Source organism: Dermacentor albipictus, chromosome 8, assembly GCF_038994185.2.
Source record: "Dermacentor albipictus isolate Rhodes 1998 colony chromosome 8, USDA_Dalb.pri_finalv2, whole genome shotgun sequence".
NCBI lineage: Eukaryota > Metazoa > Arthropoda > Arachnida > Ixodida > Ixodidae > Dermacentor > Dermacentor albipictus.
Genome location: NC_091828.1, coordinates 57,709,185 through 57,734,120, shown reverse-complemented (window position 1 = coordinate 57,734,120; position 24,936 = coordinate 57,709,185). Strand labels below are relative to the sequence as shown.

The 24,936-nt window shown below is 45.1% G+C and overlaps 1 protein-coding gene across 1 annotated transcript in view; it reads right to left on the bottom strand.

Moving 5' to 3' along the window:
- The window catches only part of LOC139048446 (uncharacterized), a 105,712-nt gene that overhangs the window by 2,978 nt on the left and 77,798 nt on the right, over nucleotides 1-24,936 (bottom strand). The window contains exons 3-9 of the mRNA XM_070522839.1: nucleotides 17,755-17,801; nucleotides 14,261-14,299; nucleotides 11,444-11,479; nucleotides 10,472-10,565; nucleotides 5,318-5,472; nucleotides 3,112-3,159; nucleotides 2,171-2,206 (exon numbers count right to left, since the gene is read on the bottom strand). Coding sequence (XP_070378940.1) covers nucleotides 2,171-2,206; nucleotides 3,112-3,159; nucleotides 5,318-5,472; nucleotides 10,472-10,565; nucleotides 11,444-11,479; nucleotides 14,261-14,299; nucleotides 17,755-17,801 — 455 coding nt within the window. The remainder of the gene's footprint in view (nucleotides 1-2,170; nucleotides 2,207-3,111; nucleotides 3,160-5,317; nucleotides 5,473-10,471; nucleotides 10,566-11,443; nucleotides 11,480-14,260; nucleotides 14,300-17,754; nucleotides 17,802-24,936) is intronic.

Below are 24,936 nucleotides of genomic sequence, written 5' to 3'. Positions count from 1 at the left end.
GGCAATATGCAGCTTTTATGTCTGTGGATAGGCTTACTTTCTCGACGTACTGAAAGTTGTAAAGCAGATTGAAAGAAAATAAGAATACAGCGGCATTCCGATTTGTGTCGCTAGTCACCCCAAAAGTTGAAAAACGCATACTTCTATATTCAAACTAACGCAGGACTGTTCTATGGTTTAAAATTGAGCTGCAGCGGTCGTGGGGTGAACTAAAGCTAGATTTTCGTAGATAATATTGTGCCACATCATGCTCACCTGTGGTAGTCCCCGACCATGAGAATGGACTGCAGGCTCAGATGACTGCCTATTTGAAATTATTTTGCGGACAATAATTTATTCGCCTTTGTTGCGTAGATTAGGATTAGGAATGACGCACTACTCCTGGCAAAACTATGCTGCGATTTATTCAGTGTGCCGCATATAAGAAAGTACTCAAGCATGAGGCATAATTGTTACACCACCTCATTGCTTAAGGTTTTATCTTATGCAGCTAGTCAAACCTTCCAGCCTTCTTTAAAGGTATTGTTTGGTGCCGTTGCATATGTTTCATCTGGAATTAACTGAGCCGGGCGGTAATATACCGATTTCAACATGTTCAGAAGGCATGTAGAGTTGCCCTGCCGGTGCCATGATTACAGCAGTTCACTCAGACCTGCCGCCATACTTTGATTCAAGGCAATATTAAGGGCACTGCTGAGACCAATGCCATTCTTTAAATCAACCACAGGGGGTAGTTTAGGTGCGCGTATGCTGAGGTGCGCTCCTGTCGTGGAACCATTCTTATTCGATCTTTCTATCCGTGAAATGACGCGAGCTAGGAAGCTTTGCCATGGAACAAACACGACATGGATTTTAGCGTAGTTACTCTCTAGCCTGCTTAAGACTGTCACAACCGCAATGCTTTGCGGCAGTGGTGGTGTAGTGAAATTTGTCGCTAAATCGTTTCATTGAGCTATTGAGTTGCAAATCATCAAGTGTAGTACCATTTCAGCTGCAATTAGGATTTCACTATCGCTAAAACTATCTTATATATCTGGTCGCTTTGTTTATCAGTATGGAGTAACATTATATATGAGGTTCTCAGCATTATACTGGCAGCCTTCCGACGCCGGAAAACGCAAGTGCGTTGAGGCACTTATATTTTTGCTTGCGCCATAGAACTGCAGGTCACAATATTTCAGAGCCAAGCACGAGGCGTGTAGCTCAAAGATACGAAAATCTGTGGCTGAGTCTGTCTATATTAAATTATATTTCTTTTTCACTAAATGTGTTTCTTTGAAAACAATCTTCGGGCAGAAGACCTGTGCGGCAGCACTTTCAGGGCTACCACTAGATTACTGCAACTGTTTTCTCAATATTTACTTTCCATTGCAGAAGCACTGCAGATGATGCTTCGTTGCTTCTTTACTTAGGAACTTTTTACCTTATAAAAATAACCGAAACGCCATCCTTTATTACTCTTCTGAATTGAACGATGTTTTGTATATCACAACTAGTATAATTCCTTGTTGGTGCACAGCTCTGCATCTTCGCGGCCAAGCCCTCATTTATAGCCTTGAGTGCAGGCATAACCATGGTGCACACTTTGTGAGTCACAAGTATAACAATGTGCATATTATAACAACAATTTGAGGTGAAACAACATGACGAAGCGTTCAACAACAAATAATCTTGCGAACAACTTTTTCTTTTTCAATTTTCCGCGATGAAAGAGGTACCGATAGATGTTCGTACATGATTAACCTATAATATATCTCTCACACAAATAATCAGGCGAGTAGGTTCCGTCAAGTAGGTCACCGCATGGACGTATTTGTGCATTCGTACTTTTTTTTCCCTTTACGATTCGCGAGTTGAATGGTTTGAACGCGAGTATCGTTGTTTGTTTTGTCCTTGCAATACATTTGTTTCTTTCTTCCTTGAAGATGTAAGCTTCAGGCTGAACATTCAACATATGGCTTACTATTTTTGGTATTGTTTCTACCCTGCATAATACTACCCGTTAAGACGCTGAAAATGTGTCTATAAAAATTTAGCGAGAGAACATATAAAAGCAAAACGACTGATGCAGGTGCAGCAATAAGTGAGCACTAAAATTTCATTACTCATAATATATTTTTCTATTTTACAACATGCTCTTGTTTAGGCATCCTATGTTCGGTGCGCTTACCGTTACGGTGTTGATGACATTTATCAACAGTCCATCCTGCAAAAGAAGGACACACCTTGTAAGCGCTCGTAGCTGTAGCGAAACTCACACAAAGGTTCACTCGTTCATACATCATATCTGTGACATTTACGAGGGATCTACATGCGTGTCTTCTACTGAATAATTGTTCTAACATTTTAGGACAATCGGTTTAAGTTTAGAATATCCTACTATGGATAAATGTACGTTTTTTCTAAATTTCCGTGAGATATAGCTGTTCTGATATCAGTTAGGTAGAAATACTGAAAAATCAGAATGGGTGATTCTGCACTATATATGTTCACAATTGGCTCAGTTGGTTCATTGTTTAGTAAAATATGCAGCAAGAGGGCTTATATATATTGTTTATATTCATGTGCGGCTGTGACACTATTGTGACAATTCTGTCTTCCGCTTTGCGTGCGATTGGCGATTCCGACAATGGTTATCGAATTGTGAATTTGAGCGCTATGGTTTGTCTTTCAGCTGCTCAAAATCGTACCGTAGCTCTGACGACAATAATATGTGTCGCCAAAACAGCTGACCACTGCTGGCAGAAAATGTCTGGTATTGTATAAGTGAATTCGCGCATATTGTATTTGATCCTCTAATACGCAAATTGAAAGGTTGTTGTACCACCCGAGAGAAGTTTCGGAACGCTCTCCCACTCTCCACAAGTCGCTGTAGTTTCGTGAGCCAATTTGATACCCGGCATTTTTATGATCATTTCTTTTTTCACTCTTCTGCTCAATGTATCTTTCGTTGAGAATTCAAACAGTTATGTGCGCGCACATTGGTTATACTACGCGTGTTATTCGCCGCATATGTTATCGAAATCGCAGATACAGGGATATTCTTAAATGGATGCAACAGGTCCACGTAATAAATGCAAGACAAGTAAGCCAAGAAATAAGAATGCTTACTGTAGCGATGGCTCCATTCTGGCAGAGCAGAAGCGTCTGATTCAGGCACTGCAAATGGTTAGACAGTTTAGTAAGATGAATACACATAAGAAAAAAACCACCGCACTCACGCAAACTCACAAACTGTAAATTTAGTATAGAAGTCGCTCGCTTTCGGATTCGCCTACACTGGAGTTACGTAATGTGGAAAGTTGGGCTAGTTGGTGAATAATCGTCGCACCTTGGTGGTGAAGCAGCACACAGAGAAGGGGTGCTATAACGTAAAACTATTTCAAACTTTTCTATTCCAATTTTGCAATCAGCCCTTCGCGATTGCTCAAAACCTTTTTCGGACCACCCCCATTTCACCTGTCTGTCACGCGACGTCACGAAAACCGCGATAGCTCCCCATCTGATATAACGTGTACACATGGATTATGCATGATTTGACCGAACAAAAGAAAAATAGCTATTTATGACTCGACGCCTCTTCACCATTAGCCCTCGGCTATTGATCAAAAGTTCTCGGGCTGCGCCCACTTCACCTGCCTCTCACGCGACGTCACAAAACCGCAAAAACTCACCGCGTCAATGTGTCGTGCACGCGATAAAGATGCATTAATATGCAGAACAAAACTGAATTTTTTTATGAATAGCCGCAGGCTGCCCCGTTCCGAAACGAATAAAAGATGGCTGCCACCGATCGCTTCGGCACTGGCTACTCGCCCCTGCCGGAGAGCATGAGTTTATCCGCGTGTAATAAAACTTTTTGCGTGGCCGTGTAACGTTTTCGAGAATTTTCGGCACCTTTGCAACCTCGTTCTGCTAACCCTTCTTTGCTGAGGATCCGTTTTAGCGTCATTCTTAAGCTTCCGTTGCATGCCGCAGCGATTGTCGACGAGCCACCGCAAGCAAATTAAGGGGAAGCGGACGAATCGCAGACGCCGGCGCCATCCGGTAATCGATTTTCAGTGCAGTGGCTCGGCCCTAGCGAATCCCTCTCCACTTGAGCGTGCTCCTCGCCTTTTGTGAGCCAATTAGATAAGACAAGCAGCTCAGTGTAGGCAATGTTATTCGTTTTTCAAACAAACAAAAGTGACCTCCTATGAACGAGGAGAGCGTTTGATTGGTCTGTTCAGACAACCCGGCGGGTGACCGCCCGATGCTTGCGTCGGCGGTTAGGCAAATTTGACGTCAGGAGATTGCAATAAAAACATATTGGAATAGTATTAAGTTATAGGGCCCAAGGACAGGGCGAAGGCACACAAGAATACACCACACTCACTGAACTCGCAACAATTTTATTTCAGAACACTTGCGCACCCTCAGACGTCGAAGATAAGCAAGGCAGGTCTGATGGTGCGCAGGTATATAAATACGAAGTATGTGTTCGGAAATAAAATAGTTGCGAGTGCAGCGAGTGTCGTATATTCTTGTGTGTGTTCGCCCTGTCCTTATCAGTGCGATGCTTCACCACCAAGGAAGGATGACTGGAGTTACTGTAATTAGGGATACAAAACAGTAACTTTAGCCTGCACATGGCTCATCCGTGCTCACATAGAGATACAGGCAAGTCAAGCGAAGCTTGTACTGTTTTATCACTATGACCCGACGTTGCGCACGTGCTAACTGAACTGCCCTCATTTGCAATTGTAGTCCAGCAACGCACAATTAAACCAAGACAATAATTAGCGAGACTTAAGGAGTGCATTTACATATGTATGAGTGGAGCAAGAAAATATCCTGCAAAAAGCGTTACTGCTACGGTTAACTCGGCACTTCAGAGCATTATCTATTATGAACTGATTGATAGAATGCTGCTTGCTAGCCACTCGTCCGAAAGGAGCGAAGCGAAAGATAGCTTTCTATGAGGTTCTTCCTCTTTCGTACTGAGTCGCTAAAATACGATCACAATAAATTTTCAGGAGCTGTGGCCTCCTTGTGAAGTTTCTAGGTATACTTGTGCAAGTAAGTGACAAAAGTTGGAAACAAAATGAAGCACAAGCAGCATTTACTGCAGCCTAACATTGTGTAAGCCGCTTGTGACTGCCACCGCTCTTTTAAAACATTCCATTTCATATTGCTATATTCTGTGTAGGCAGTTGACTTAAGTTCCCTTTCATCAACTATGACATTTCTTAATCATCCTAACGCAGTACTCTACCTCTGAGCTTGTGAGGACTTCAAGGAAAGCATAAATATTTGAACAAACAAACGCACTGCATACCCTGGAGAGATTCAAGGTATCGGGTAACGTAATTGAGATGGGCGCCGAGCACGTCTGGTTTCCCGTCAGGAGCGTGGTGCATCCAGGAATGGTGGTTGTGCCACCCAAGGCGCAAAGCGGGGTCAGGGCGCCTTGTACGAAACTTAGGAAGGAACCTGCAGGTTTTTTCCAAAGCTTAGAGCATAACAGGTAATTTAGAAAATTTGAATAAAAAAAGCAGGCCTACTTGCACGAATGGTTTTAGCCAGTGGTTATACTTGGAAGAAGTTATACTGAAACAGCCGCCTTCTGGAGACGACTCCTTGCACGCTTGTCGGCGTCAGCGTTAGTACCGGTTTTTTGCGAATATTCACGCATAGGTAAGATATTTTTCACGCACGTCCACTTGGAAGAGAACTTCCAAATAACGTTAAGAGGCAGTCCATAAAGCCTCTTCGCTTCTTCATTTTGTTTTTGACGTTTGATAACGTACAAATGCGAAAGTAACATACGTAAAAGAATTGTGAAAGTGCCTTTGAAAAGTCAGGTCTTATTTGCAAGTGGGCTTTTTGGCACAACCTGGAGACATGGAGGCTGATAAAATCCCAAACATACTGTATACCACACTCATAATGTCTAACTAATAACATCTGCAAGTGAAACATCTAGGATACATACGTCAAACGTGGAATTGAATTGCAACCATGCAATTCAGCAGGATATGCAAACGCTCCCTTGCACTCGTTCAATACTTTTTGTGACTTCTGAGCGGATGTGGACCGGCAGGATTGATCAGACAGACCTGATCAGCGCTGAAGTTGTCTCCATAGCTATGTTGGCCTTGCGGCACTGTCTCGCGCTCCAGAAGCCATGTAACACCTCCAAGTCAAACGTCGCGCACATTTCGGCTATTTCAAGCGCTGCCTAGTGTCCAGCACCGAAACGGGGCAGCGCTTTGCGCCTTCTGGCGGTGCATTGCTTTTACCAATCAGAATTTCATCAGGCGATAATTAATTCTTTCTGATGAAAAGTCCGCTTACACTTCTTTATTTTTTACTTTGCTCAAAATATAATTAAATTTATATTCAACAATTTGAATTTATTTTCTATACAATCTCAGTTTCGAAAGAAATTGAGATTTTCAGGAGTAACAACCAGCTAACTCGTGAAATGGCAGAGGCCCATTAGATAAGAAAAAGAGGAGGTGACTACGTCAGCCACTCTTCGGTCTTGCTGCATAAGAGGGAATTTGATTTCCTTGAGAGGTAGACCAACTTTATTTGATTAATTTTTGCCTCTGAATGGTTTACCCTTTCTACCTTGACACGCATGCTTGGGTTTCCCAGCCTTTTTGTGCACGCATATGTATTGTAACCAAGCACTGCCAGAGACAAAGCTGAAGACTGATCAAAAAGTGACGACGATCACTGACGTTTCCTTTCAATAAGATATCTCAGTTGTGAGTGAGCGTTCTGTCCTGTCACATTTATTTATTGTCGTCTTTCGTGCGCTAAAATCAGTTTTCAATATGTAAGCAAACCAAGTAGCCCAGTTGTCCATTCCGCAGCTGAAAAATGCATCAACGCTGCACCTAAAGGCTCCCTGAAATGGTTTCGACAAATTTTATAGAAGCGCAGCACGCCGATAAATAAAAACACTCGCTTCGCAATTTATTTCTCACATGGACTTTTTTCGCGAAGTCGTTTGCTCTAGAAAAACGAGATGGCTCTACGCGGTGCGTCGCACGTTGCCCCAGGCGAAAGCGTGCAAAAATGCTCGAATGCGAAATTATTGCTCCTTATACTCTGCTACTCTGCGATCAGCCATGGGAAATGCAACTGGACGATCGCTCGGGCACTCTGCTTCATTCAGGCTACAATATGTCAAACGGAAAAGGTGGAACTTAGGCAGTAGTTGACTGCAAGAATAGAACGACTCTATGCGACCAACTCCAGGGGCCACTGCTAAACAAGGACGGCCTCTGTTTCCATCCCTTCGCGATGCACGGCTGTTCCCGAGGATAAAAAACATCATCATTATCATCATCAGCCTGGTTACGCCCACTGCCGGGCAAAGGCCTCTCCCATACTTCTCCGACTACTCCGGTCATGTACTAATCGTGGCCATATTGCCCCTGCAAACTTCTTAACCTCTTCCGCCCACCAAACTTTCTGCCGCCCCCTGCTTCCCTTCCCTTGGAATCCAGTCAGTAAACCTTAATGACCATCGGGTATCTTCCCTCCTCATTACATGTCCTGCCCATACCCATTTCTATTTCTTGATTTCAACTAAGATGTCATTAACGCGCGTTTGTTCCCTCACCTAATCTGCTCTTTTCTTATCCCTTAACATTACACCTATCATTCTTCTTTCCATAGCTCGTTGCGTCGTCCTCAATTTAAGTAGAACCTTTTTCGTAAGCCTCCAGGTTTCTGCCCCGTACGTGAGTACTGGTAGACACAGCTGTTATTTACTTTTCTCTTGAGGGATAATGGCAACCTGCTGTTCATGAACTGAGAACGCCTGCCAAACGCACCCCAGCCCATTCTTATTCTTCTGATTATTCAGGTGCGTCACGACCACTTCTGGTTGTGGGTTTCACAAAAAACGAACGAAAACACGTCGATATCCTGGCACACGCGGCCAAGTCAAGCGACCTTGAACGCATGCATCAGACCTTGATGGAGAGCTTTCTTCCTGACTCATCAACAATCAAGGTGGTGCGAGCCCGCACTCCAAGAGATTTCTCGCCTAACTGATACCTTTCCAGCGTGAGGTAGAACTAGATCTTCTTTCGTATTCTTGCAAGCGCTTCGTGAAGACCCAGCACCCGTGCCCTAAGCGCGCCTCACAGCATGCTAACCAAACTTGGTATGAGCACTCGACAAGAAAAAGCGCGAACTAGTTTATCGCCTGCTTAGGCTATGGGTGAAAGAAGCGGAGAGTTTCAAACGAAACATCTAGGAGGCCAAAGAGATTGGCTATCCACTGAAGGAGAGCTGTTAACAGAAGACACTGAGAAAAGATAAGAACTGTATGCTCGCGACCACCTCAAAAAGGGCACACACCACGCGTTGGGATGGCTGTGAAGCGTCTGTAGCTAATCGACAGACAGCCCTGCGCTAGGCGGCACATGAGCGTAGGTCGCCCAGCGTCAAGGAAACTGGGAGCTATTCAATCAGCGTGCACTGAGGACGTCCAGTGGCTGCGCTGTTCGTGTCCGGTACTCCGGTACACGCAGGCGAGCTGGGCGTTTTGAAGGATGGACGGAGGCGTAAACGTGATAGGCTTGCGCGGTGCATCCACCTGATGGAGCAGAGCTCAACCAAACAGATACATTATATTGCTATAACAAAGTGTAAAGCATTTGAATTATTTAATAAGACAACGTACTGACGTTTGCGCTGCTGCCGAAAATTTACACCAGAAGCTACACAGAAGGCACTCGGTTACTGCTATATTAGCTCCTGTGTGTGTTTCTTTTATGCTCTGCGCCAACAGATGACTAAACCCTGCAGGCCGCTCAGGTTAGTGCTTTCACCTACCTGGAAAACGGACCAGTCCGCCTGCATTTACCCCAATACCAGGCATGCTGAAACGCTGTATTGTGGTAGTAATTCTCCGGCGGGAAGTGACGCCCACAAACGCGTACATCCTGGCGACGATCGGATAGCGCCAGCACGATGCGCTGCAAGCACTCCGCTCGCCTGTTGCCTTGCAGAAGGACACAGCTTGACATGCCGCAGCTTGACATACCGCTAGATTTGCAGCCCACAATGTTACAGCGGCCATACTTGTTCCTCGGCGAAACAAAGCTCGACACCAACACCGACCGCGCTGCCCTCATGGACACGGAGCGCTGTGCAACACAGACAATTGCTGTGTGCCAGAAGTGTTTGCGTGTAGTGACAGATTGTCGTTGTGTTTTCTCTTAATGTTACTTTTGCTATAGAAACAAATGAACCAACATTCTATCCACTAGGAACAACATTTGTTCAATATACAGTAGGAAAAATTATCGATGACGCAACCTAAGTAGCCAATCGGATAGCTCGCCCAACTGATGTCAAGGCGCGCCAGCTGCGTACGTTGTAACGGAACGTCTCAAAACTCACGGGAAAGGTGCCGCTGCGATCGGTAGCGATGCAAATTTTTTAGGCCAAACAACTATATGCTTTACGTAGCGCGCTTAAAGGTGTCGGTTAATGATCCAAAGGACCTACCCCAACGACTCAGTACCTTTGTACGATATTGTCAGAAACGTCTCAGCGTCCCTTTGAGAACATTCCGAACTGTTGGACACACGCTTTTGGCAAACGATGCATTGTAACGGCAATGTATTTCGTAACATATCTTAAGGTGGCATTTTTAAAAAGTGGGGATTTTATTGGAGCTATGAAATGACTTCACTAGTGTTCTGCATTTAATTTCGCAATTATACCATGCGTAGTAAAGTTGGTAATTAGAAAGCTAATTCGTGAACTTTTTATATTAATAACAAAATTAAAGTAGAAGTTTTGGTTGCTGGAAATGTCCGCCTAGCCTTGTGGCCTATCTGCAGAACGGCAGGAGCGTATATATGAGAGTTTCTTTTAAAACAGAGTGTTCCAGATACGAAACACATGAGATATTGGTGATATCTCTAAGGGTCTTTGATGTTCGAAGTCACGCGAAGCATGATCATTTATCTCTGCTTATCCCTTTATATTGTGCAGGAAGAGTTGGAAGATTCAGACAGGTTTGGTATGATTAAGCTGTGTGAAAAAAAAAAGATAGAAGAAAGGTGCGGAGACTGAGTGACGAAGTCACAGCAAAACATATGGTACTGGAAAAAAAAATTGATTTTTTGTTATGTCTGCGGATGCATACAATGACGGCGTCATGCCAGTTCCGTGTGTGTCTTTCTTTGTTGCTAAATGAGTAAGTTGAAATATAGTTTTTTGTAACCTAATCAATTATACAGAGTCCAATATGGTACGTTGTGTCATAACTTCTGCCACAGCCCAAGAAGTCAGGTACTAAGAAAGTAAACAACGCATGACTGTGTGGTTGACGTATAGAATCACAACTGTTTGGTGCATTGCGTTTGAGTTCAGGATTAATCGTTGACAATGAAAATCTGAAAGCGGCTAGTTGTACTTAGTTGCGAAAGTATCACTGTCTGCAATGACTTACCCAAGCCGATGGTTCTCAAGACAAGGGTAACGATGTCGGCAACTGCAGTGATGACACCTGAGATGCTAGTCGTAGTCAAGGGGGTGATCAGGCACTGCACCAAAACGCGACAATCGCGAATGACTATGACCTCTTATGGCTTTGCGAGAAAACAGGAGTAACCGCTGGAGGTAGCAGTAATACTACCACTATATTGCTAATTTGTAGTGCGCGCGCTGTCTAAGGGCTGTATTTTTGTAACTATGACTGTCATTTACAGTTCACGCTCGTTTACGCTTTTGACTTGCACAAAGCTCCACATCCAGTATCACCAGGAGTGGTCGTTCTGCTTGAGGAATAATAGTACGAAAATTAATAGAATCACAGGCAAAGAACACTTTACGACGTCCGGCCCCAGTGTTTGTTCACGGGTAATCGAGCCCTTATCAAGAGGGCCTTCGCAGATTTTTGTGTAAATTTACTGCAAAGTACGAACGTTCAAGGATTCTATAAGGTGCTTACGTGCCTTGCCTCTAGCAAAATCTTGGGAATTTTTTTGTTGTTGCTGCATTTAAACTTACATCGTGCACATTTCGTATGTATATGGATACACACCCATATACACACCGAGAATTAAACAACAAACCAAGGAGTGTCGCTCGCACCCTAATGTTATAGGGATTATGGAAAGATAGGGATTATTGAACATTTGAATATGACGTAAATTATTCCACCTGCAGTGTTACACTCAATTCAATTTCACAGTGCGACATGAGCGTTATTGCCATTGTCTCATCCTAAGCTAAACCGCGTGGTCCTTGCATTATCGAAGTGCTGGTAATTTAATTTTGGCGCAACCTCACAAAATTATGTTGCCAATGTCATCAGAAATTCTGATTGCGTAGATTTGTGGGCAGTGGGCGGAAAAAATTGATGGAATGCAACCATTTGCACCGACAAGTGCAAGAGTGTCGAAGTTAGAACAAGTCTTACCGTTAGCAGCCTCGTCAGAGCCGTCACGACTCCAGTCTGCAGCATGCCATGAAGAGAAAGAGTGAATATGTGGTTAATGCTGGCACATTGGAAGAAATTCAAGGACGCAAGCGTTGATGACATACATCAGAGAAGATTGGCCCATTTGGTTAACATTCGCTAAATTACGTATGCCAAATGGAGCGTTCGCGGAGCCCTCCTACATTTCGGACATTTCCCATATCAACTGGGAAAACGGTTTGGCTGATAACCATTTGACACATTGACCCACAAGTGTGGTTATGTGAACGCTGCGCCTTTGCTATACGGTTTTACGGTGTCCATGAGAATGAGATTTCCACCCTAATTCATCATATTCATCAAAATTGACACCAGAAACCAAGGTCGCCCGCAAATTTCTGTAGCACGAGAATGAAGAGTGCATTCATTAAACAAATATACAGGGCGTGGTGAAAAGTGAATTCCTTTGCTTGAGTCAAAGCTTAGCCAATCAACAATGCAGACACCTAGCGAATAGGATAGCGTCACGGATAGGATAGAGAAGTTTTATCGGAGGATTCTGTGTATTACTTATTGGGCTTTCTTAACTTCGGGTGCATTTATTGCGGATATCATTTTATGTTTAGTGGAACACGCCACAATTGTTCAACGCGAGCACCGTGCAAGTCCTCGTCATTCCTATAGCTGAAGGTACCGTTTGTGTGTGCACTGAATGGGTCGTGTAGAGCACTAGACATCAAGTTTTCAGCCGGTGGTATGTTTTCCTTTTCAGTGGCACGAAATGTGACCTTTCCCATGAAACATTTCATCACTATACAGCAGGTAGTGGTGTTACGTCTCGCCTAGTAGCTTAGGTAACTTATAAGTTGATGGACAATTTATTTCAGTCTTCTGGGCTTGACCTTTATTGATTGCACTTTTTCGCCAATGTTTGCTCCTTCTGAAAGCGATAGATAACAACTGTGTTTTACAGATTACTTGCATAAAACTTACATCTGTGTTCTGCACCGAAACAAAAACCGCTTTTCAGCCCCCATTGTGAGCTACGCACGGGCAGGCTGTGGTAGCCTGTCGGTTGCTCCACCCCGTGTCTCCATACATTTTGGAGTTTCTATAGCGTTCCCTCATTCAACATGCCTACCCACTGATACGTGCCGGTATGCAAGAAGTTTGCGCGCACAGTTTTAGCCGCAAGGTATATATGATCAGTGCGGACCATTCAGTATGATGTAAGTACATCTATATCACCTCTCAACTACCCGCCGCGGTTGCTTAGTGGCAATGGTGCTGGGCTGCTAAGGCGTGAAGTCGCGGGTCCGAATCCTGGCCTCGGCGGCTGCAGTTACCTCGGGGCGCAATGCGAAAGCACCCGAGTAGCTACATCTAGGAGCACGTTAAAAAGCCCCAGGTGGTCTAAATTATTCCGGAGTATTCCACTACGGCGTGCCTCGTCATCACATCGTGGTTTTACGCATGTAAAGACAAATTATGTTTTAAAAGTAAACTCCCAACTCGGCTGCTGCGACGCTGTGCAGACCACTTGCCTGTATTTCCCACTATAGTTAAGTGCAGCAGCTTAGAGTCACCGGTCACTTCCCATAATTTGATGAAAGCGTAGAGCGCACACGTGGCAGCTTATCTGTTTATCGCTCTGCTCAGGTAGCGCACGCTCGCAATGGGCTGCGTAACGTGGCGCGGCATAAGCGGTGGCAGTCACGTTTCTCCAACCAATGTGCATAGATGCGGGCATAGGCAGAAGTTTCTGCGGGAGTGCAGAAAATTGTTCGTAAATTAGGACACTTGCGAGCACCGACGTTACCAGTACTATATGATTTGCCTGGTTCGCAATATTTTAATTACTCGCTATAAAGTTATTCAGTGGGTGAATATTGTATGATTTATTTACTAAGCTTTATTTTTTGCGCAATCTGTACACAAACAGGCGACCTTTTTGTTTTTGTAAGTTCGCGCTTTTCAGAATGAATTTGGAGTTTACGAGAACAATTGATGTCCGCACAAAACGGGCAGCTTTATGAGAGGCAACGTTTTACGAACTGTTTACAAAAGACAACTGAGGACGAGCAGATGTTGGGATCAGTATTTGCGCTATTACATCACTCCTCTGCCACTCTTTCAATCGGACAGCTGTTTCTTGCTATATAATTTATGAATTCAATGCTTACCACATGAATGTTTAATGCTTTTACTTGGATATTATGGAGCCTTAGAATAGGTGTCTCGAGCTTAAAATGCCCTGACAAGCGACCGCTTTGCGTTCGCAATCTGGCCCGCTGGGAAGGCGCTTTAAAATAGGGTTCCGGGCTTGGGTTAAAGTCACGTGATTGCAGCGCCCTTCCTGCACGCGGAACGAAAGTGAAAACATAATGTCAGAGCATAGAAAAATACATCAAATACGGCAATCACAGGTATTTTACACACTGAAAAAAATATACCTGAGAGTTCAATATTTGCCATGAGGAACCGTTGACACGTTTTTGAGGGGTTCGCGGCGACGTTCAGACGATGCAAAGTAGGTTTGGGGCGCTTCAGGCACCCACGCTATTTTTGGAAAGTTAGCATTAGGGGCGTACGATAACCGAAGCCCTAAGATACCGCATGCTCTGAGGCGAGACGCTATTCGTTAAGGACTTTCTATCATAGGAGGAGCCTAACTTGAAGAAGCCTATTTGCTTTAAAGCATTAGGGTTATAGGACACTGATGAGTTTAGCCGCTAAAGCATTTAAGGAGAGCATTCAAGTAGATGTGCCATGGTAATGTCAGTTTTCTTTTACAAAGCAACAACGAGATGAACCTACCGTACTCGTCGAACAGAGGTTCAGCGATTTTCCAAAGCACTGCAATGAGAGTGAAGCAATGAGTGGAGGCGAGTGCAGTGGAAATCACTGAAGAAATGTGTTTCGCAGTAGCAAATACAGAGCAGACGAAATAGAGGTGGCCAGGTTTGTGTTTTGTGCCAGTTCACAATGTCTTCGTAATTAGCTAAACATGCGAAAGAGCTTGTGGTTAATGGAAACTCGAGGTGCTCAGCAGCTGGCTAACAAAAGAAGCTTCCAGCTATAGCCAACGTTTACAGAAGGGGGCTTGTGCAAACGAAGATGGCAAGATCCCTTATCGAAACGTTTACACTAGCCTGAGGCGTCCCATGTTCGCCCAGCGTAAATTCGTTGTTGATGTCTTCATCGAAAAAAAGTAAGGTATATTACAATGTATAAATTGAAACAGAAAGGAAAATATTTCTAGTATTCCTATCGTAGTAAGCAGTGATCACGTTGCAGTATTGACGCCTTGGTGTAGATTCCGGATGTTTGTTAACATTGGCCCCAACATGGAAAGAATGAGAATTAGCATTGTTCCTTAGGCGAATGGTCAAAATAAACCAATCGAATTCGGCCTTATTAGAGACGATATCGACAAACAATAACCATTTTTCAGGACTTTTTTTTACTGAGCAATTACACATGATAGTGACGCTTAATATAAGTTGGCAGCCTTCAATTCGAAACGTCAGTGTGTGGTGGAGGGAAATTGAATAAATAAAACAGATTCAGCAGCCGCGAATCGACGAACTCGCTAAGCGGCTCGACTGCAATGGGCAGCATTACATGACAAAGGAACTGTATCACAAAAACTAACCCATGCTTGTGGTCGCAGTGCTCGATAATCATCTTCGCTGGAGTATCCCCACTGCAGTGCAGTTTAGGTTATGGGTGACATGGCCAAATCTGTATTATTTTCTAGGTTCCGTCAGATGCAAGATACAATTCCTTTACAATATCTATAATTCCACAGCGGTTCATTAAAGGTAGATTGTGACGGCCACGGATCTTTCATCCGGTACTTCGGCTGCGCCTGTATCAAAATGCAGCTGTGAAGCAGTTGCAGAGGACCCGCACCCAATTCATAAGGTTATTGTTTCGAACTCGCGTAAATCTGTTATCATTTGCTCATTTAGTTTTGTCTCCAAGGCTTCTTATGATATTACAACGGGCCGCGACGCTACAGTCATGCTGTTACAAAGAAGCGTGTTATTACTCACGAGCAAGTCGCGGTGGTTTTGACGTCACCGCTTTCGTTGTGCTGGGCTTGGCAATATAAATTTCCATCCAAGTAGCATGACGTCATAAAGTAGAGTGCACGGGCCTGCTGTCTAGGAGGCGCTGGCTTAGCCCAGTGGCTAACACTCGGCTTCCAAGCGTGGGGTTGCACGTCTGAATACGGCCAACGTTGTCTTTTCAAAATTGTTTTTTTAAACAATATTTTTGTTTAGACTGTTTCCCGAGGCGCAGTTGGAATAACAGGCGGGAGGTTGTGCTAACAAAGAACGCGCGGATAGCACAGGCTGCCGAGAGCAAGGATGATGTGGCGTCACGGCGATAATAATAATAATAATATTTGGGGTTTTACATGCCAAAACCACTTTCTGATTATGAGGCACGCCGTAGTGGAGGACTCCGGAAATTTTGACCACCTGGGGTTCTTTAACGTGCACCTAAATCAAAGCACACGGGTGTTTTCGCATTTCGCCCCCATCGAAATGCGGCCGCCGTGGCCGGGATTCGATTCCGCGACCTCGTGCTCAGCAGCCCAACACCATAGCCACTGAGCAACCACGGCGGGTGTCACGGCGATGCCTTCTTCCTTTACGCGAGACCTGGTGCGCAAGCGCTGCCGCAGTTCTCTTTCGCCAACTCTGCTCCATCGACGTGCGCTCGTGACGTGGTGTCGCAGTAAATGGGAATTGAAGTGCCGTTTTTTTTTTTACTTGCCCAGACGACAGACACTAACTGTTTCGCACAATGGGCCATTTGATGCTTTCTCATCAACAAAAAGTAGCACGTCTGTAATGATGAACAGTTCGACGTTATTCAATGACTAAGATTAGTCTGACATGTGCCCAAGTATGCTGAGACCATCCGAGGACTAATTAATGACAAGCGAACGTGACTATTGCTCATGAACACTAGAAGGTACCGCTAATATTGGCGTAGCAATGGCTGGTATGCAAAGTTCTATAAGGAGCGGTTTCCGCACATCTAGCGTATCCTCAGTAAGGTATCCACGTTCCAGCTACTAGCATTGTTGAAGCTGAGACATGCGTTCTTAAGGCTTAAGAGGTTGGGGAAATGGAGTGCGGCATGAATGATGTCACCAGCGTGCATGTTGAAACCTTCATTGCCATTCTAGACCGAGATTCGCCATATTCGTTATTTCAAACTACGAAGCGCACTTCCACGTTTTACATATTGTAACCCTTCATGTGCTAGATTGATATATATTGCATGCCAAATTGCAGAGTTAATGCCATCGGTCCTCCAACACAAGTAATTACTCGAATGTCTACTAATTAGAAGTGAATTCGCAGCTAAAGAGTATGGTGGTTCAATGCGGAGGTTAATGAACAGTGGTTAGTTTTAGATGGCTACAAACTGAAGTCATATGGTTTACTTCTGTGAAAAGTTATCTCAAGAGCCAGTATGGAGACCTGTGCTTCAATGTTTCTTGAGACAATAGAATGCGCATCTGCTCATCATGATTTCGAATTATATATCGAAGTTAGAGACTATCTTGCACCCGCTACAAGACATAGTGTCGGCAGTTTTGCGGCAAAGAGCCAAGACGTCTTGCGTGCATGAAACGTGCGACTCTGTAAACATCTGAACACGAGTCGCACAGAGACTTTCTCGCGGCAACCTTGCGCCCTGAGGGGTCGTCGAACAGTTCGCGTCACTTGGAACATGTCCATGCCCAAGCTCATAATTTCGACATCACGTTTTTGGAGCCACACGTGTGGGGTGCCGCTGAGATAAAAGATGACATTGGCGGGCGTAATCCTTCGGTCCCACCTGTTATTAACCCTGACACTTCCATATATCTTGATCTATTTATTACCGTCGTGTCCCTCTATGCCAGAGAACGCACCAGGGTCACTATGGCGGGCAATCGTGACAATAAGAGCACTCTCACAAGCCACAGCCGTTGCTGATGCGGTCTCTTCAGCGGGAGGCATGGTGACAAGCTCGATGTGCCGACCACTGCGGAGCTCTGTAGTGAGGACGGGGATGGCAAACCTCCACTAAAATGTTACGCGCGGTCAAGACACAGACAACAGAGCCTATTTACACGGCATTTCAACTAGGAGCCAAAAGACCAGGCAGACACGCGCTCACGACAAAAGCCACTTCATAGTCTGTCTCACACCTGCTCCTTTCTTGAGCGTCTATCGAGGGTGTCGTAATGATGTGATAATTTTTATGGAGGTTAGAGACATACAACACTTCACAGAACATACCCTTCCAAGGTTCAAGATGCCTGGTAGAGTTACATTGATGCAGCGACCTGGAAAAGTGAAAAAAAAGGCGGAGAATTGCATCATAGGGGAGTCATTGGGAGCTATATTAAGTAAAACTATTCTAAACTTATCTATCCCAATTCTGGAGTCAGCCCTCCACGATTGGTCAAGAAATTTTCTGGCCACCCCAACATTGCCCGTCGGTCACACATCACAATAACCGCAATAGCTCCCCATCTGGTGTGACGTGCACTGATTGTGCATGAATAAATCGAACAAGAAATAATTAATCTTAATTCGACGCTTTTTGGCAATCAGCTCTCTGCTATTATTAAAGGATTTCGGGCTGTGCCCAATTCGCCTGGCTGTCATGCCACGTCATAATACCGCGAGAGCTAACCGAGTCAAAGTGGTGTCTACGCGATAAAGATTATTAATATGCCGATCAAAACTTTTGCTATGAATAGCCAGAAGCTGCCCCGTCCCGAAAGGAGTAGAAGACGGCTGCCCATGAATTACTCAGGCAGTCGCTACTGGCACCTGCCCGAGAACGTGGATTTATTTCCGTATAATAAATCGTTTTACAAGGCAGTAACATATAAGTCCTTTCAACAACATACAACATCGGTCTTCCATCTCTTTCTTGCTGCGAATCCGTTTTAGTGAAACTGTTCACCTTGCACTGCGCGCAGCCGTGATTTTCGACCAGACACCGCAATCCAAGTCACGGGAAGCGGACCAATCGCACACACCGGCGCTACCCTCTTCATCCAATTATCTATTTTGACTGCGCTGGCTGGGCTCCACCAAAGCCCTGTCCACCTGAGCGCCCTCCTCGCCTTTTGTCAGCCAGTTAGATATAGAAAAACCGCTCAATGTAGGCAAGGTTATTGGATTTCAAATCAAATTAACCGGACCTTTTGTAATCAAAGAGAGCGTTTGATCACGCTTTTAAGACAGCGCTGCGCGACAAGGCCTGATGCTTGCGTCAGCGGTTATGTATATTTGGCATCAGCAGGTTGGAATAAAAAATAGATTAGAATAGTTTTGCGCTATACAGCACTTGTTTAGCGAAGTGAAGTGAAGTGAAGAAGTGAAGTGAAGTGAAGCGTAGAATAAGCCCCCATGATAACGGAGTTAGCATTTTCAAAAGTGTAACATTCTTATGATAGCCTTGTGGAAATGGCTAAGTTTATCTTAGTATTCTTACACTACACTCTTATTTCACAAAGTGCGTCGCTTTGCGATAGAATGACAATGACAAAAAGAGCACCAAAGCATGATTGTGAAGAATGTCTTCCGTGTGCACCGAACACCTGTACTCAATACTAAACCGCTATAACGTAAAGTTGTCCCAAGCCGTTTCTCTTCTATTTTTGGAATGGGCCTTACTGATGGGTAAAACTTTCTCGGCGCATCCCGACTTCGCCGTACCGTCAGGCGACGTCACGCAAACAAGGAAATCTCTCCATATGTTATGACATGTACACACTGATTATCCGTGGAATTATGACGATGCATATATGCATAATAATTACGAGAATTCTACGCCCTTTTCGTCATTAGCTCTCCACCACTGGCCGAAAGCTTTCGGGCTGTGCTCACATCATCTTTCTCTCACGCGACGTCAAAAAACTCTCATAACTCACCACGTAAAAGGGGCGTGTACGCAACACAGATGCATTATTAGGCCGAACAAAACAGATTATTTCTCGAATAGCCGGGGAATGCCCAGTTTCAAAAAAAAATGAAAGAGGGCTACCTGCCGATCGCTCTGACAATCGGCACTCTGAGCTGCCGAAGAAATAGATTTATTTGCGTTTAATAAAAAAATTGCGTGGGAGTCTGACGTTATCAAGCCCTTTCGGCACGTATGCGACATCGCTCTGCCAACTCTCTTTCGCTTATTCGCGTCAGGGATGGTGCAATCCCTGACGCCGGCATCATCCTTGTCATCTGGATATCTACTTGATATGCGTTAGCTGAGCTTCAAAGGCAGCCTGTGCACTAATGCGTGCTCTTCTAAACTTGGCAGTCAATTACATAAGAGCCTGTCAAGGTAGTCAATGCTATTTGCTTTGAAAGTATGGTTGGGTATACTCCTATAAACAAGAAGAGCGTTTCTTTCGGCGGTGGGTGACGTTAATGTATGCTTGCGTCTGGAGTAACGGAAACTTCATGCAAGGAGATTTCAACAAAGCGGACTGGAATTTTTTACGTTGTCTGCCTTCTGCTGTGAGCGCAGTGTATTATGAATAGCCGCACAACTTATCACTTTAATTTTGAATCGTAACAATGCGAGCACATGTCATATGTCAAAGCCAAGCTATTCAGATAATTCTGGGCATGTCTAAAAATTCGCATGTACGAGTATATTGTGGTGCTATTAGGTAAAGCTATTACAAAATATTCTTTTTCTGTGATCGGCTCTCTACGATTGATGAAACATTGTTCGGGCTACCCCCTCCCCACTTAGTCTGTTGGTCTTGCAACATCACAAAAACCGCGAAAACTCTCCACCTGATATGACGTGTACTCTCTGATTATGCATGATTAGCCCAAGCAAAATAAAAATAATTGTTTGCAAATTTACGTCTTTTTCGCCGTTAGCCCTGGACTAACTCTAAATAGTTTTCGATCTGCGCCCACTTCGCCCGTCTAACACACAGCGTCACAAAACTGCGTAAACCCATTACGTGAATATGACGTGTACGCTTGGGAGATGCATTAATATGCTGAAAAAAACTCCAGCTTTTTTTTTAATAGTCGGAGACTGCTCCTCTCCAAACCGAAGTTTGCTGCCCGCCGCTCCGACACTCGCTACTTGGAGGTGCCGAAGAGAACAGATTTATTTGCCTATAGTGAAACTTCTTGCGTGACAATAAAAAAGTTGGCAAGTGCTTTCTGCACGTATACGACATTGCACTCCCAACTCTTCGTCGCTTAGGATGTGTTTTGGGGAGCTCTTAGCCTTCCGTTGCACGCCACTGCTGTTTTCGAACAGCCATGGGAAGCTAACCAAGGGGAGGCGGGCCAATCGCAGATCGTCGTCTGTCTGTCTACATTAAAGGAGCTATCTCCACCCCAGAAAAAGCCACCGCATTCCTGCACTCACCTTGCCTCCAGCCAGCCAATTAGTTAAGAAGGGCCTGCCCAGGTAGGCACCGTCATTTGCTTTGAAAGCATATAAATAGACCTCTTAAAACGAGGGGAACGTTTAATTGGACACTTCCAGCAACGAGATCGGTCACAACCCGATACTTTCTTCTGCGGTTATGCAAATTTGACGTTAGAAGAATGGAATGAAAACAAGTTGGAATAGCTTTAAGTTAGAGGGCCCTCTGTGACACGTGGTGCACAGTTTCTCTGATAAGAATGCGTACTATGTCCCACTCCACCTGTATTTTATTCCGCATCATGGAAGGGTACCTTGCGCTCTTTCGGCGAGTCTGAATCTTCTCATCGCATCGAAGATTGTTTGGCCCAAGAACAGAATACACAGTAATAGGGAGATCCACCGTAAAATTTGTCCTTTTAGAAAGTGGTCCTTGTGTAATCTTACTTCCCGCACGTTTGAAATCAGTTATTTCTCGTTCAATAAAATTTGTTGCCATCCTGACCCTTGTTTACCCTTAGTAGGCCTATGGTGTCACACTGCGGCGATACACGAAAAGAATATTTGGTTACGTGCACCACCGTCCGCATAATTTGAAAAGGTGCTCAGAGTAAACTGAGCTGAGGGTCGTGCAACTGGTAGCGGAGTTTTGTTTCACTCTGCTGCTAATAGTACTCATTTTCATAGAATCCACCAATATTGAAGCGCTAGGTTGTCTACTCGGGAATACTCGGTGCGTGACAACACCTTATTGGGAGTACGCAGGATCATTTTCTTAAATTTATTGATTCAATGCAATACAGGCGTCATAACGTTTCAGTGCTCTATGTAGACGCGCAGTATGATCTATTACTAAAGTGAATGCCAAATCGGCAATAATGCACTGGCTGTGTTTCCACTACTAAGCCGCTGCAAAAACAAGTTTTAACACATGCGTTCTTCTAACGTGTAATGTCAAGCGCTTCTTAGGAAGCAAACACGTTCAAGTTGGAATACTAATTAACGTATCCACTTTAAGAGTGAAGCACTGCACTTCTGCGCGTAAATTGGCAGCACAAACTCGAGAAAGAAACAAGTCGAAAGTTCAAAGTAACTCACCAGTGGTAGTGGATGCAAAAGCTGTTGGCACGAGGAGTGCCAAGACAAAGAGAATAAGTGCCATGTCTGCAGCTAGGTGGCTCAAGATGGGTTCGGTAAATGGCCTGCGTTGGTCTACCGAGACTAGGTATCCATATATCGTGCGATCAGATATATAGGGAAATTGTGTTGCACGTGCCTCAAAACCAAACTATAGCATTAAAATACAAGAAAAATAACCAGAACGTTCTTTAGCATAAATTTGGCCCCTCTTTTGCTGTTTTTGACGTTATGCTAAAAAATTCTCGCTCGCTCATTTTGCAGACTCAGAATATGGTCGCATGCGGCCGAAACGAGGTTGCGGCCTTTCCATTCTGACACGAGCAAAAAAGAAAAAAAAACAGGCTTGTTAGTTTCCTTTTTCCATGTTCCTGTCTTGTTATCTGCGGGGAGCTTCATCCGATCCGGATGTGCGCTGCCTACTGACGCATCCACGAATAAGGAAAAAAAAAGATAGAAAGTTATCTTTTCACGTGGCTTCTGTAAGTGTCACGGGAATAGTGTAGCTTGGTGGTACCAAATGTTCTATGTCGAAAACACGCGCACTGAGCCCTTTTTTTCTTGGTTTTGAATACTGTGGAAAGCGCTTAAAACAAACAGGAAGAGCAAGGCCGACAAGTTAACGCTAATATGAGTATCCTACGGGCGTTTCTCTCGCATGAACAGGAGGTGAGCATATTTACTGTGCAAGCAATTTTTTAGAAGCAAAACAACAAGAAGCAAGTGTGCAACGTATTATGTCCTGAATGAGCGCTAGGCAGGCAAAGTGCCTGAGTGGTTGACGCAGGAGATGAATATGCATTTTTTATTCGTCTTTTTTTGTCAAAAGGACAAAACTGAGTAGGTGGGAGGTTATCATAACACGAAAGCAAGCGGTGATAAAGGTACTGAATGTACGACACTGGGAATATTGAGAAACATGAAATGAGGTTGCTACATTGCCTTCTGTATACACGTAACATTAATTTCCCCGTACCCGTCATAGAGCTTCGCAGCGGTCGCAACGGCGACAGTGCAACTTCGGCTTTTGCCGGCGGCACTTCATCTAAGCAACCGTCTCCGCCTGCAGCCCCGACCTACGTCGCCGTTTCCCCCCCTCGGGATCCTGGTGTTTTCAACGGAGTCCGCAGTCCTGATGTTGACGACTGGCTCCTCTTATACGAACGTGTCAGCACCAGTCACAGGTGGGATTCAACTATTACGCTTGCGAACGTTTTTTTCTACCTCCACGGAGCACCACTTGCATGGTTCCAGACTCACGAAGAGGAGATCTCGAGTTGGGATCTCTTCAAAGAGAAGCTCCACGACATCTTTGGCAATCCCTTCGGTCATCAAGTCAATGCCAAGAAAGCCCTTGCCACACGTGTACAGACGTCGACCGAGTCCTACGTGTCCTACATTCTCGACGTCTTGCCCCTTTGTGCCAAGGCTGACCCGACCATGTCTGAGGACGATAAGGTTAATCACGTCCGCAAAGGCATTGCTGACGACGCCTTCAATTTACTTGTGTTTACCAACGTCACCAGCATCGATACCATCCTCAAGAGGTGCCGCCGTCTTGAGCATGCTAAAAGCCGCCGGGTATCCCAGCACATCACACGACTTCCCAACACAGCTGCTATGTCATCCTTTGACGACCTCTTCCACCAGTCGTCGCGATGTGAAAACTTGACCCGCATTATTCGTCGTGAGGTCGAAGCGGCACAACCGGCGGTCCCTTCATTCCCGTCACGTGATCATTCTCCGTTGACAATCTCCTTGATCCAGGCCGTCGTCCGTTAAGAGTTGTCCAATGTCGGCCTGCAATCCTTTCGTTCCTTAGGCTCGGAACCTCCTTATCCACGCACGTTCCCATCGCGCCCTTCTTACTCCTCTTATGGACAGCGCAACCCCTCCGAATGGCGAACCGTGGACGACAAGCCGATCTGTTTTACCTGTCGACGCATAGGACATGTCGCTCGCCACTGCCGCAACCGCTGGACTTCTCCGGTGCGCTATTCTGCTGATTACCACCCTCGCCCCTCTAGCGTGTCCTTTCCCTTCGCCCCTTCTATGCCTGCTTTATCATCTGACCGTGCGACACCTTTGACACGACCCCGCTACTCCGGCTCGCCTTCTCCCTCGCGTCGTCAATCTCGTTCGCCCCCGTCACGCCGTGCTCCTTCACCGACCTACTCGTGGCACCCCCGGCTGGAAAACTAGACAGTGCAGCTTCTGGAGGTGAAGCTGCAATGACAAAATTGGCACGAAATCCTCGCTTCACTTTACCCACGAACAAGAATCTTTTGGACGTTCTCGTCGACAATGTTCCTGTGTGCGCATTGATTGACACCGGGGCGCATGTGTCCATTATGAGTGCTGCTCTTCACCATCGGCTCAAGAAAGTTCTGACGCCCGCACCGGACCGAGTTGTACAAGTCACCGACGGAGGGACTGTCGCTGTTGTTGGCATATGCTCTGCCCGCCACACCATTGCTGAGAGACAAACCGTCGTTCTCTTCACCGTCATCGAGCATTGCCCTCACGAACTCATTCTCGGTCTGGATTTCCTTGCCAATCATTCTGCCCTCATTGACTGTTCGGCCGGCTCGGCTTGACTTGCCTCTTCTTGTCGACCATGTGGACCCACCTCCAAGCCGTTTGAGCTGCATTGATTGTATTCGCCTACCGCCTCAATCTGTGACACACGTCGACTTGTTGTCCTCACCAGGTATACCTGACGGTAATTAGGTGGTCGCACCAATTCCGGCAGTTATGCTTACACATGGTGTTACAGTGCCGCACACTGTGCTGACAATTACTGGCAATTGCACCCGTCTTCCCCTTGTCAATTTCACACTAACCGCGCAAATTCTGCCTCAGGGGATTTCATTGGCTATAATTAGCGCTTTGCAGGACGGTGAGATCGAGCCATTCACAGTGGAAGATCG